The sequence below is a fragment of the Hyperolius riggenbachi genome, chromosome 4, assembly GCF_040937935.1.
Source record: "Hyperolius riggenbachi isolate aHypRig1 chromosome 4, aHypRig1.pri, whole genome shotgun sequence".
NCBI classification, from domain to species: Eukaryota; Metazoa; Chordata; class Amphibia; order Anura; family Hyperoliidae; genus Hyperolius; species Hyperolius riggenbachi.
The window spans coordinates 500764985-500780459 of NC_090649.1; the positions used below are offsets into that span (position 1 = coordinate 500764985).

The 15475-nt window shown below is 54.0% G+C and overlaps 1 protein-coding gene across 1 annotated transcript in view; it reads right to left on the minus strand.

Moving 5' to 3' along the window:
- The window catches only part of ASB3 (ankyrin repeat and SOCS box containing 3), a 231854-nt gene that overhangs the window by 23104 nt on the left and 193275 nt on the right, over positions 1-15475 (minus strand). Inside the window, exon 7 of the mRNA XM_068233121.1 lies at positions 2599-2732. Within this exon, the coding sequence (XP_068089222.1) occupies positions 2599-2732 (134 nt within the window). The remainder of the gene's footprint in view (positions 1-2598; positions 2733-15475) is intronic.

The following is a 15475-nucleotide window of genomic DNA, read 5'->3' on the forward strand; positions in this document are numbered from 1 at the left end:
GTGCTGCTGCAGTCTCTAGTAACTCCCCCAGGGCCAGATCCCCCTCCCCTCCTCCTGATCAGGATAAGCCAGTCCTGTGCTGCTGCAGTCTCTAGTAACTCCCCTAGGGCCAGATTCCCCCTCCTCCTGATCAGGATAAGCCAGTCCTGTGCTGCTGCAGTCTCTAGTAACTCCCCCAGGGCCAGATCCTCCCCTCCTCCTGATCAGAATAAGCCAGTCCTGTGCTGCTGCAGTCTCTAGTAACTCCCCCAGGGCCAGATCCCCCCCACCCCTCGTCCTGATCAGGATAAGCCAGTCCTGTGCTGCTGCAGTCTCTAGTAACTCCCCCAGGGCCAGATCCCCCCCCCTCCTCCTGATCAGGATAAGCCAGTCCTGTGCTGCTGCAGTCTTATAGTATCTCCCCCAGGGCCAGATCCCCCCCTCCTCCTGATTAGGATAAGCCAGTCCTGTGCTGCTGCAGTCTCTAGTAACTCCCCCAGGGCCAGATTCCCCCTCCTCCTGATCAGGATAAGCCAGTCCTGTGCTGCTGCAGTCTCTAGTAACTCCCCCAGGGCCAGATTCCCCCCCCCCTCCTCCTGATCAGGATAAGCCAGTCCTGTGCTGCTGCAGTCTTATAGTATCTCCCCCAGAGCCAGATCCCCCCCCCCCTCCTCCTGATCAGGATAAGCCAGTCCTGTGCTGCTGCAGTCTCTAGTAACTCCCCCAGGGCCAGATTCCCCCCCCCCCCTCCTCCTGATCAGGATAAGCCAGTCCTGTGCTGCTGCAGTCTCTAGTAACTCCCCCAGGGCCAGATCATCCCCTCCTCCTGATCAGAATAAGCCAGTCCTGTGCTGCTGCAGTCTCTAGTAACTCCCCCAGGGCCAGATCACCCCCTCCTGATCAGGATAAGCCAGTCCTGTGCTGCTGCAGTCTCTAGTAACTCCCCCAGGACCAGATCCCCCCCTCCTCCTGATCAGGATAAGCCAGTCCTGTGCTGCTGCAGTCTATAGTATCTCCCCCAGGGCCGAGCTCCCCCCTCCTGATCAGGATAAGCCAGTCCTGTGCTGCTGCAGTCTCTGGTAACTCCCCCAGGGCCAGATCCCCCCCCCCCTCGTCCTGATCAGAATAAGCCAGTCCTGTGCTGCTGCAGTCTCTAGTAACTCCCCCAGGGCCAGATCCCCCCCTCCTCCTGATCAGGATAAGCCAGTCCTGTGCTGCTGCAGTCTCTAGTAACTCCCCCAGGGCCAGATCCCCCCTCCTCCTGATCAGGATAAGCCAGTCCTGTGCTGCGGCAGTCTCTTGTACCTCCCCCAGGGCAGAGCTCCCCCTCCCCCCCTCCTCCTGATCAGGATAAGCCAGTCCTGTGCTGCTGCAGTCTCTAGTAACTCCCCCAGGGCCAGATCATCCCCTCCTCCTGATCAGAATAAGCCAGTCCTGTGCTGCTGCAGTCTCTAGTAACTCCCCCAGGGCCAGATCCCCCCCTCCTCCTGATCAGGATAAGCCAGTCCTGTGCTGCTACAGTCTCTAGTAACTCCCCTAGGGCCAGATTCCCCCTCCTCCTGATCAGGATAAGCCAGTCCTGTGCTGCTGCAGTCTCTGGTAACTCCCCCAGGGCCAGATCCCCCCCCCCCCCCTCGTCCTGATCAGAATAAGCCAGTCCTGTGCTGCTGCAGTCTCTAGTACCTCCCCCAGGGCCAGATCCCCCCCCCCCCTCGTCCTGATCAGGATAAGCCAGTCCTGTGCTGCTGCAGTCTCTAGTAACTCCCCCAGGGCCAGATTCCCCCCCCCCTCCTCCTGATCAGGATAAGCCAGTCCTGTGCTGCTGCAGTCTCTAGTAACTCCCCCAGGGCCAGATCCCCCCCTCCTCCTGATCAGGATAAGCCAGTCCTGTGCTGCTGCAGTCTCTGGTAACTCCCCCAGGGCCAGATCACCCCCCCCCCCTCGTCCTGATCAGAATAAGCCAGTCCTGTGCTGCTGCAGTCTCTAGTAACTCCCCCAGGGCCAGATCCCCCCCCCCCCTCCTGATCAGGATAAGCCAGTCCTGTGCTGCTGCAGTCTCTAGTAACTCCCCTAGGGCCAGATTCCCCCTCCTCCTGATCAGGATAAGCCAGTCCTGTGCTGCGGCAGTCTCTTGTACCTCCCCCAGGGCAGAGCTCCCCCTCCCCCCCCCCCTCCTCCTGATCAGGATAAGCCAGTCCTGTGCTGCTGCAGTCTCTAGTAACTCCCCCAGGGCCAGATCCCCCCCTCCTCCTGATCAGGATAAGCCAGTCCTGTGCTGCTGCAGTCTCTAGTAACTCCCCCAGGGCCAGATCCCCCCCTCCTCCTGATCAGGATAAGCCAGTCCTGTGCTGCTGCAGTCTCTAGTAACTCCCCCAGGGCCAGATCCCCCCCTCCTCCTGATCAGGATAAGCGATATTTACATATCTGATACCATCCTGTGCTGCTGCAGTCTCTAGGAGATCCCCCCAGGGCCAGATCCCTCCCCAATCAGGATAAGCGATCTTTACACATCTGATTCCGTCCGGTGTTGCTGCAGTCTATAGTAATAAATCCCCACCCCCACCCCTCTGATCAGGATAAGCGAGAGGCAGGAAATTCATCCGACAGGTGTTTACTTACGGAGGTGCTTGTGTGGAGTCCAGGTGAGATGTTCTGCACGGCTGGAAAGCAGCAGCTCCACGTCTGCCGAGAGCCTCTTCCAATTAGTGAACTCCAGAGCAAAATTAAGCATGTCGTCATCTACAGATCGGATCCTGCAAAACAAAAGCATAATAAGCTAGAGTGTGAGATTCCAGGAACACACGCCTGCGCTGATCCCATAGAGTGATTCCAGGAACACACGCCTGCGCTGATCCTATAGAGTGACTCAAGGAACACACGCCTGCGCTGATCCCATACAGTGACTCCAGGAACACACGCCTGCGCTGATCCCATACAGTGACTCCAGGAACACACGCCTGCACTGATCCCATACAGTGACTCCAGGAACACACGCCTGCACTGATCCCATACAGTGACTCCAGGAACACACGCCTGCACTGATCCCATAGAGCGAGCGAGGGAACACACGCCTGCACTGATCCCATAGAGTGAGTCCAGGAACACAAGCCTGCGCTGATCCCATAGAATGAGTCCAGGAACACACGCCTGCACTTATCCCATAGAGCGAGCCAGGGAACACACGCCTGCGCTGATCCCATAGAGCGACTCCAGGAACACACGCCTGCACTGATCCCATAGAGTGACTCCAGGAACACACGCCTGCGCTGATCCCATAGAGTGAGTCCAGGAACACACGCCTGCGCTGATCCTATACAGTAAGTCCAGAAACACACGCCTGCGCTGATCCCATAGAGTGAGTCCAGGAACACACGCCTGCACTTATCCCATAGAGCGAGCCAGGGAACACACGCCTTCGCTGATCCCATAGAGCGACTCCAGGAACACACACCTGCGCTGATCCCATAGAGTGACTCCAGGACCACACGCCTGCGCTGATCCCATAGAGTGACTCCAGGAACACACGCATGCACTGATCCCATAGAGTGAGTACAGGAACACTCGCCTTCACTGATCCCATAGAGGGAGTCCAGGAACACACGCCTGCGCTGATCCCATTGAGCGACTCTAGGAACACACGCCTGCGCTGATCCCATAGAGTGACTCCAGGAACACACGCCTGCGCTGATCCCATAGAGTGAATCCAGGAACACACGCCTGCACTGATCCCATAGAGTGACTCCAGGAACACACGCCTACACTGATCCCATAGAGTGACTCCAGGAACACACGCCTGCACTGATCCCATAGAGCGACTCCAGGAACACACGCCTGCACTGATCCCATAGATTGAGTCCAGGAACACACGCCTGCGCTGATCCCATAGAGTGACTCCAGGAACACACGCCTGCGCTGATCCCATAGAGTGACTCCAAGAATACACGCCTGCACTGATCCCATAGAGTGACTGCAGGAACACACGCCTGCACTGATCCCATAGATTGAGTCCAGGAATACACGCCTACGCTGATCCCATAGAGTGACTCCAGGAACACACGCCTGCGCTGATCCCATAGAGTGAGTCCAGGAACACACGCCTGCACTGATCCCATACAGTGACTCCAGGAACACACGTCTGCACTGATCCCATAGAGTGACTCCAGGAACGCACGCCTGCACTGGTCCTATAGAGTGAGCCCAGGAACACACGCCTGCACTGATCCCATAGAGTGAGTCCAAGAACACACGCCTGCACTGATCCCATAGAGTGATTTCAGGAACACACGCCTGCGCTGATCCCATAGAGCGAGCCAGGGAACACATGCCTGCGCTGATCCCATAGAGTGAGTCCAGGAACACACGCCTGCACTGATCCCTTTGAGTGATTTCAGGAACACATGCCTGCACTGATCCCATAGAGTGACTCCAGGAACACACGCCTGCACTGATCCCATAGAGCGAGCCAGGGAACACACGCCTGCGCTGATCCCATAGAGTGAGTCCAGGAACACACGCCTGCACTGATCTCATAGAGTGACTCCAGGAATACACGCCTGCACTGATCCCATAGAGTGACTCCAGGAACACACGCCTGCACTGATCCCATAGAGTGACTCCAGGAACACACGCCTGCGCTGATCCCATAGAGTGACTCCAGGAACACACGCCTGCACTGATCCCATAGAGTGACTCCAGGAACACACGCCTGCGCTGATCCCATAGAGTGACTCCAGGAACACACGCCTGCGCTGATCCCATAGAGGGAGTCCAGGAACACACGCCTACGCTGATCCCATACAGTGAGTCCAGGAACACACGCCTGCACTCATTACATAGAGTAACCCCAGGAACACACGTCTGCACTGATTCCATAGAGTGACTCCAGGAACACACGCCTACACTGATCCCATAGAGTGACTCCAGGAACACACGCCTGCACTGATCCCATAGAGCGACTCCAGGAACACACGCCTGCACTGATCCCATAGATTGAGTCCAGGAACACACGCCTGCGCTGATCCCATAGAGTGACTCCAGAAATACACGCCTGCACTGATCCCATAGAGTGACTGCAGGAACACACGCCTGCACTGATCCCATAGAGTGAGTCCAGGAACACACGCCTGCACTGATCCCATACAGTGACTCCAGGAACACACGTCTGCACTGATCCCATAGAGTGACTCCAGGAACGCACGCCTGCACTGGTCCTATAGAGTGAGCCCAGGAACACACGCCTGCACTGATCCCATAGAGTGAGTCCAAGAACACACGCCTGCACTGATCCCATAGAGTGACTGCAGGAACACACGCCTGCACTGATCCCATAGAGTGATTTCAGGAACACACGCCTGCGCTGATCCCATAGAGTGACTCCAGGAACACACGCCTGCGCTGATCCCATAGAGCAAGCCAGGGAACACACGCCTGCGCTGATCCCATAGAGTGAATCCAGGAACACACGCCTGCACTGATCCCATAGAGTGATTTCAGGAACACATGCCTGCACTGATCCCATAGAGTGACTCCAGGAACACACGCCTGCACTGATCCCATAGAGCGAGCCAGGGAACACACGCCTGCGCTGATCCCATAGAGTGAGTCCAGGAACACACGCCTGCACTGATCTCATAGAGTGACTCCAGGAATACACGCCTGCACTGATCCCATAGAGTGACTCCAGGAACACACGCCTGCACTGATCCCATAGAGTGACTCCAGGAACACACGCCTGCGCTGATCCCATAGAGTGACTCCAGGAACACACGCCTGCACTGATCCCATAGAGTGACTCCAGGAACACACGCCTGCGCTGATCCCATAGAGTGACTCCAGGAACACACGCCTGCGCTGATCCCATAGAGGGAGTCCAGGGACACACGCCTACACTGATCCCATACAGTGACTCCAGGAACACACGCCTGCGCTGATCCCATAGAGGGAGTCAGGGAACACACGCCTGCGCTGATCCCATAGAGTGAGTCCAGGAACACACGCCTACGCTGATCCCATAGAGTGACTCCAGGAACACACACCTACGCTGATCCCATAGAGTGACTCCAGGAACACGCGCCTGCACTGATCCCATAGAGTGACTCCAGGAACACACGCCTGCGCTGATCCCATAGAGTGACTCCAGGAACACACGCCTGCGCTGATCCCATAGAGGGAGTCCAGGAACACACGCCTACGCTGATCCCATACAGTGAGTCCAGGAACACACGCCTGCACTCATTACATAGAGTAACTCCAGGAACACACGCCTGCACTGATCCCATAGAGTGACTCCAGGAACACACGCCTGCGCTGATCCCATAGAGCGAGCCAGGGAACACACGCCTGCGCTGATCCCATAGAGTGAGTCCAGGAACACACGCCTACGCTGATCCCATAGAGTGACTCCAGGAACACACACCTACGCTGATCCCATAGAGTGACTCCAGGAACACGCGCCTGCACTGATCCCATAGAGTGACTCCAGGAACACACGCCTGCGCTGATCCCATAGAGTGACTCCAGGAACACACGCCTGCGCTGATCCCATAGAGGGAGTCCAGGAACACACGCCTGCACTGATCCCATACAGTGAGTCCAGGAACACACGCCTGCACTGATCCCATACAGTGAGTCCAGGAACACACGCCTGCACTGATCCCATACAGTGAGTTCAGGAACACACGCCTGCACTGATCCCATAGAGTGACTCCAGGAACACACGCCTGCGCTGATCCTATACAGTGAGTCCAGGAACACACGCCTGCACTGATCCCATAGAGTGACTCCAGGAACACACGCCTACGCTGATCCCATAGAGTGACTCCAGGAACACACGCCTGCACTGATCCCATAGAGTGACTCCAGGAACACACGCCTGCGCTGATCCCATAGAGTGGCTCCAGGAACACACGTCTGCGCTGATCCCATAGAGTGGCTCCAGGAACACACGTCTGCGCTGATCCCATAGAGTGAGTCCAGGAACACACGCCTGCACTGATCCCATAGAGTGACTCCAGGAACACACGCCTGCACTGATCCCATAGAGTGACTCCAGGAACACACGCCTGCACTGATCCCATAGAGTGACTCCAGGAACACACGCCTGCACTGATCCCATAGAGTGACTCCAGGAATACACGCCTGCACTGATCCCATAGAGTGACTCCAGGAACACACGCCTACGCTGATCCCATAGAGTGACTCCAGGAACACACGCCTGCACTGATCCCATAGAGTGACTCCAGGAACACACGCCTGCGCTGATCCCATAGAGGGAGTCCAGGAATACACGCCTGCACTGATCCCATAGAGTGACTCCAGGAATACACGCCTGCACTGATCCCATAGAGTGACTCCAGGAACACACGCCTGCACTGATCCCATAGAGTGAGTCCAGGAACACACGCCTGCGCTGATCCCATAGAATGAGTCCAGGAACACACGCCTGCACTGATCCCATACAGTGAGTTCAGGAACACACGCCTGCACTGATCCCATAGAGTGACTCCAGGAACACACGCCTGCGCTGATCCCATACAGTGAGTCCAGGAACACACGCCTGCACTGATCCCATAGAGTGACTCCAGGAACACACGCCTACGCTGATCCCATAGAGTGACTCCAGGAACACACGCCTGCACTGATCCCATAGAGTGAGTCCAAGAACACACGCCTGCACTGATTCCATAAAATGAGTCCAGGAACACACGCCTGCGCTGATCCCATAGAATGAGCCCAGGAACACACGCCTGCGCTGATCCCATAGAGTGGCTCCAGGAACACACGTCTGCGCTGATCCCATAGATTGACTCCAGGAACACACGCCTGCGCTGATCCCATAGAGTGAGTCCAGGAACACACGCCTGCACTGATCCCATAGAGTGACTCCAGGAACACACGCCTGCACTGATCCCATAGAGTGACTCCAGGAACACACGCCTGCACTGATCCCATAGAGTGACTCCAGGAACACACGCCTGCACTGATCCCATAGAGTGACTCCAGGAATACACGCCTGCACTGATCCCATAGAGTGACTCCAGGAACACACGCCTACGCTGATCCCATAGAGTGACTCCAGGAACACACGCCTGCACTGATCCCATAGAGTGACTCCAGGAACACACGCCTGCGCTGATCCCATAGAGTGACTCCAGGAACACACGCCTGCGCTGATCCCATAGAGTGAGTCCAAGTACACACGCCTGCACTGATTCCATAGAGTGAGTCCAGGAACACACGCCTGCGCTGATCCCATAGAATGAGCCCAGGAACACACGCCTGCGCTGATCCCATAGAGTGGCTCCAGGAACACACTCCTGCGCTGATCCCATAGAGTGACTCCAGGAACACACGCCTGCACTGATCCCATAGAGTGAGTCCAGGAACACACGCCTGCGCTGATCCCATAGAGTGAGCCCAGGACCACACGCCTGCACTGATCCCATAGAGTGACTCCAGGAACACACGCCTGCGCTGATCCCATAGAGTGAGTCCAGGAACACACGCCTGCACTGATCCCATAGAGTGAGCCCAGGACCACACGCCTGCACTGATCCCATAGAGTGACTCCAGGAACACACTCCTGCGCTGATCCCATAGAGTGACTCCAGGAACACACGCCTGCACTGATCCCATAGAGTGAGTCAAGGAACACACGCCTGCGCTGATCCCATAGAATGAGCCCAGGAACACATGCCTGAGCTGATCCCATAGAGTGAGTCCAGGAACACACGCCTGCGCTGATCCCATAGAATGAGCCCAGGAACACACGCCTGCGCTGATCCCATAGAGTGGCTCCAGGAACACACTCCTGCGCTGATCCCATAGAGTGACTCCAGGAACACACGCCTGCACTGATCCCATAGAGTGAGTCCAGGAACACACGCCTGCGCTGATCCCATAGAGTGAGCCCAGGACCACACGCCTGCACTGATCCCATAGAGTGGCTCCAGGAACACACGCCTGCGCTGATCCCATAGAGTGACTCCAGGAACACACGCCTGCACTGATCCCATAAAGTGACTCCAGGAACACAAGCCTGCGCTGATCCCATAGAGTGACTGCAGGAACACACGCCTGCACTGATCCCATAAAGTGACTCCAGGAACACAAGCCTGCGCTGATCCCATAGAGTGACTCCAAGAACACACGCCTGCACTGATCCCATAGAGTGACTCCAGGGACACACGCCTGCGCTGATCCCATAGAGGGACTCCAGGAACAGACGCCTGCACTGATCCCATAGAGTGACTCCAGGAATACACGCCTGCACTGATCCCATAGAGTGACTCCAGGAATACACGCCTGCACTGATCCCATAGAGTGACTCCAGGAACACACGCCTGCACTGATCCCATAGAGTGACTCCAGGGACACACGCCTGCGCTGATCCCATAGAGGGACTCCAGGAACAGACGCCTGCACTGATCCCATAGAGTGACTCCAGGAATACACGCCTGCACTGATCCCATAGAGTGACTCCAGGAATACACGCCTGCACTGATCCCATAGAGTGACTCCAGGAACACACGCCTGCACTGATCCCATAGAGTGACTCCAGGGACACACGCCTGCGCTGATCCCATAGAGGGAGTCCAGGAACACACGCCTGCACTGATCCCATAGATTGACTCCAGGAACACACGCCTACACTGATCCCATAGAGTGACTCCAGGAACACACGCCTGCACTCATTACATAGAGTAACTCCAGGAACACACGCCTGCGCTGATCCTATAGAGTGAGTCCAGGAACACACGCCTGCGCTGATCCCATAGATTGAGTCCAGGAACACACGCCTGCGCTGATCCCATACAGTGAGTCCAGGAACACACGCCTGCGCTGATCCCATACAGTGAGTCCAGGAACACACTGATCCCATAGAGTGACTCCAGGAACACACGCCTGCACTGATCCCATAGAGTGAGCCCAGGACCACACGCCTGCACTGATCCCATAGAGTGGCTCCAGGAACACATGCCTGCGCTGATCCCATAGATTGACTCCAGGAACACATGCCTGCGCTGATCCCATACAGTGAGTCCAGGAACACACGCCTGCGCTGATCCCATAGAGTGACTCCAGGAACACACGTCTGCACTGATCCCATAGAGTGACTCCAGGAACACACGCCTGCGCTGATCCCATAGAGTGACTCCAGGAACACACGCCTGCACTGATCCCATAAAGTGACTCCAGGAACACAAGCCTGCGCTGATCCCATAGAGTGACTCCAGGAACACACGCCTGCACTGATCCCATAAAGTGACTCCAGGAACACAAGCCTGCGCTGATCCCATAGAGTGACTCCAAGAACACACGCCTGCACTGATCCCATAGAGTGACTCCAGGGACACACGCCTGCGCTGATCCCATAGAGGGACTCCAGGAACAGACGCCTGCACTGATCCCATAGAGTGACTCCAGGAATACACGCCTGCACTGATCCCATAGAGTGACTCCAGGAATACACGCCTGCACTGATCCCATAGAGTGACTCCAGGAACACACGCCTGCACTGATCCCATAGAGTGACTCCAGGGACACACGCCTGCGCTGATCCCATAGAGGGACTCCAGGAACAGACGCCTGCACTGATCCCATAGAGTGACTCCAGGAATACACGCCTGCACTGATCCCATAGAGTGACTCCAGGAATACACGCCTGCACTGATCCCATAGAGTGACTCCAGGAACACACGCCTGCACTGATCCCATAGAGTGACTCCAGGGACACACGCCTGCGCTGATCCCATAGAGGGAGTCCAGGAACACACGCCTGCACTGATCCCATAGATTGACTCCAGGAACACACGCCTACACTGATCCCATAGAGTGACTCCAGGAACACACGCCTGCACTCATTACATAGAGTAACTCCAGGAACACACGCCTGCGCTGATCCTATAGAGTGAGTCCAGGAACACACGCCTGCGCTGATCCCATAGATTGAGTCCAGGAACACACGCCTGCGCTGATCCCATACAGTGAGTCCAGGAACACACGCCTGCGCTGATCCCATACAGTGAGTCCAGGAACACACTGATCCCATAGAGTGACTCCAGGAACACACGCCTGCACTGATCCCATAGAGTGAGCCCAGGACCACACGCCTGCACTGATCCCATAGAGTGGCTCCAGGAACACATGCCTGCGCTGATCCCATAGATTGACTCCAGGAACACACGCCTGCGCTGATCTCATACAGTGAGTCCAGGAACACACGCCTGCGCTGATCCCATAGAGGGACTCCAGGAACACACGTCTGCACTGATCCCATAGAGTGACTCCAGGAACACACGCCTGCGCTGATCCCATAGAGTGACTCCAGGAACACACGCCTGCACTGATCCCATAAAGTGACTCCAGGAACACAAGCCTGCGCTGATCCCATAGAGTGACTCCAGGAACACACGCCTGCACTGATCCCATAAAGTGACTCCAGGAACACAAGCCTGCGCTGATCCCATAGAGTGACTCCAAGAACACACGCCTGCACTGATCCCATAGAGTGACTCCAGGGACACACGCCTGCGCTGATCCCATAGAGGGACTCCAGGAACAGACGCCTGCACTGATCCCATAGAGTGACTCCAGGAATACACGCCTGCACTGATCCCATAGAGTGACTCCAGGAATACACGCCTGCACTGATCCCATAGAGTGACTCCAGGAACACACGCCTGCACTGATCCCATAGAGTGACTCCAGGGACACACGCCTGCGCTGATCCCATAGAGGGACTCCAGGAACAGACGCCTGCACTGATCCCATAGAGTGACTCCAGGAATACACGCCTGCACTGATCCCATAGAGTGACTCCAGGAATACACGCCTGCACTGATCCCATAGAGTGACTCCAGGAACACACGCCTGCACTGATCCCATAGAGTGACTCCAGGGACACACGCCTGCGCTGATCCCATAGAGGGAGTCCAGGAACACACGCCTGCACTGATCCCATAGATTGACTCCAGGAACACACGCCTACACTGATCCCATAGAGTGACTCCAGGAACACACGCCTGCACTCATTACATAGAGTAACTCCAGGAACACACGCCTGCGCTGATCCTATAGAGTGAGTCCAGGAACACACGCCTGCGCTGATCCCATAGATTGAGTCCAGGAACACACGCCTGCGCTGATCCCATACAGTGAGTCCAGGAACACACGCCTGCGCTGATCCCATACAGTGAGTCCAGGAACACACTGATCCCATAGAGTGACTCCAGGAACACACGCCTGCACTGATCCCATAGAGTGAGCCCAGGACCACACGCCTGCACTGATCCCATAGAGTGGCTCCAGGAACACATGCCTGCGCTGATCCCATAGATTGACTCCAGGAACACACGCCTGCGCTGATCCCATACAGTGAGTCCAGGAACACACGCCTGCGCTGATCCCATAGAGGGACTCCAGGAACACACGCCTGCCCCCAGACTAGGTAACCTGAAGGAGGAGCAGCGACAGGCACAGAGCCGCGGTGGTGGTGGTGGTGGTGGGGGGCAATCTCCCCCCTTCACCGCTCCCCCCTCCAGGCTAGAATGAGCAGCGGCAGCGAGCGGGCAAAAACTTTCCTCCCCCCCTCATATATATATATATATATATATATACACACACACACACATAATATATATAGCAAAATTTCTAGAGTACATGCGTATGTGAGCTCAAGATGGGAGTGGGAGAGGGGATCGGGCGGGGGCTTTTGGGGGGCCCAGGCTGAAGCTTTCCTGGTGGGCCCTTAGTGTCCCTGTCCGACCCTGAGCAGAAGAAAGTCTATAGTTTTCAATCAGGCAGACCCTAATGCTATTTATACATGTGACAGTAATGACCAGATATGGTAATTAGTTGTTCAATACAGGGGCACAACTTGAAGTAGCCGGGTCATCTTATAAATCCTTCTCCAATCCTTCACTCTGCCAATTTCAAACAAAAGATTACAGCGAGAAGCTGCCAACCTGTGAGGTGCTGCAGAATGGAATTTACAGCAAACAGAACATTTTTTCTGTATTTATTTAATGTGCTTTTTAAAGTGGAATTATACTCCCAACCCTAGACTTTCAGGAAGCCCTCTGGTTCACACTGCACACAAACATTTAGCGGGCCGTAACGGATCCTAACAGAGGTGAACAGATCCTATGTTAATCAATAAGATACATTCGTATTGCTCTGTTCCAACAGACCTGTTTGGTCCATTTCGTAAATTTTCTGGTGCGACGGATGCGTCACATTGACCGCGAGCTAACAGACGGAACGGAGGGCCACAGATGGAAAACTGGTGCCTTTAAAAACTGATTTTTGCAATGGATCAGTTTTAACATGGACTGGTTTTCCAGCCGTTCCAGTGTGAACCAGGCCTTAATTACATACAAGAACATTTGAAAGGACTCCCTGTGTGTGTAAATCTTTGCTCTCCCTGCGGAGAGAAGTACAGGCTTGCTTATCTCTGTCCGGCCGCTGCGAGTCTCTGGGTCCATGCTGTCTCACTTTCTTCTCTGTCTCCTCTTCACTTCCTGTCGCGTCCTGGGACTAGCTGAAGTGCCCTCTACAGTATGAACTTCTGCTAGTCACAGGAAGCTACAGGAAGGGAAGAAGTGAGACAGCATGGACCCAGAGACTCGCGCCGGCCGGACAGGTGATGTATTGCTGCTGGCTGGGGGAGCCCGAATGGGGAGAGGCCAGGAGATGGCGAGGCAAGCTGCAGCTCCACAGGTTCTGAATCGATTTCATGCTGAAATCTATTCAAACTTGTGTGCAGTATATGGGCAAAATTAGATCCCTCTTTGATTAGATTAGATCAGAGAGGGATCTATCTGTTGGTTGATCTGGTGGCCATCTATAAGTGTATGGCTACCTTAGGGGTAGTAACTGAAATGTTAGTTTTGGGAGTATAATCCCACTTTGAAATAATCCTTTAAAACACAAATCTATAAATTGAGTGAACCAGAACTTTACCGAGATGATCTAGTTCTTCCTGAATTGGCGTCACTGTCTGGCCAACAAAATTCCCTTCAAGAAAACTCCTAAATAAATAAACTTCAGCGGCTCATGCAAATATAGCTGAGGGAGAAAGTATGAAAATAAATGGAAATGAAAGCTCCAGGGCAGCTAAAGCATCAGCAACAGAAGCTAATCCTTTATTTTGATCAGAGAATGGTTTACTTCAAAGAGAGTCACTGAGTGGTCTGAGTATTTCTCAAGAGCGTAATTCATATAATCTGCGATGCGTAAAGTGTTCTTGCAGCCGGTCTCTGAGCAGTTCCCTGTTGTTGGGCAAAGTCTCTCACCTATTCATTACCGCGTATGTTTATACTTTACATCCAGTTCCTCTTCCCTGCGCCTCTTGGCTGCAATCTACGCCAAATCACTCTCCAGAAAGAGAAACATTGTGAAATAAATATTACCGGGAGACTCGAGAGAACGCGGAGATGTGTTAACTAAAAGTAACTCCATTCTTACAACATTTACCACAACTAATACCTCCCCAAGACACAAACAGATCTCTGCTCTTCCAGCTCTTCTAAAACTTACTTCTAAAACTTCAGCTTCTCAGCTTCTGATTGATGCGATAATAAAATGATCTGCCACTACGGGACAATCCTGCTTCCTGCTTCATCATCACAAAGCAAGAAAGTTGTCAGAGAAACAATTAGCACCCGTCCAGCCTCCTCCGACACCCGCTAGTGCAGAAACACTTCCTCAGGACGGTGTACTGGCGCCAATTGCGTCTCCACAATGCTGTCATTTTCTAATGGGTAGGCAGGAAGGCGTATAGTCCCAGGTGTGATGTCAGTATTGCTGTATTTACATAAATGTGAAGTTGTAATGTTTCATATATGCTGTAGCTGTACTGAGACCTCTTTAGATGGTTCTGATCCAGTTCTCTATTATGCCTGAAGAAGAAACTTAAAATTTGGAAAGCTTGCATAGGAATCTTGTACAGTTAGTCATTAAAGGGATCACCTGCACAGCTCGCGTTGTTATGTTTTCTGAGACCTCTTTACTTATTGTTTTTATAAATAGTGAAGGTCCCCTTTAAATAAGCAAGCATAATACAAATGTAATAAGTTAGAATGCCGCTGTTAAGGCCACAGCATACTTGGCAGTGAGGTTGCCCACTAGGGGGCCTCAGTATGTCGGCAGCAATGGCAGCTGTGACCAGAGCTCTGGCGAGAATCACCCTTGTCAGATCCAGGAATCAGACTATGAACTCGGCTACCTATTCCCACCTGGGAGTTACCTGGTCTCTGTCTTACTGTGGAGGACGGGCAATGACAGGCGGAGGATAGATACAATCATTTATCTCCTCCGTTTATTTTCACTTTAAAGAGGAACTCCAGCCTAAACAAACATACTGTCATTAAGTTACATTAGTTATGCTAATTAAAATAGATAGGTAATATAATCTCTTACCAACCCTGTTTTAAAAGAACAGGCAAATGTTTGTGATGTCATGAGGGCTGCCATCTTTTTTGTTGAAAGGAGGTGA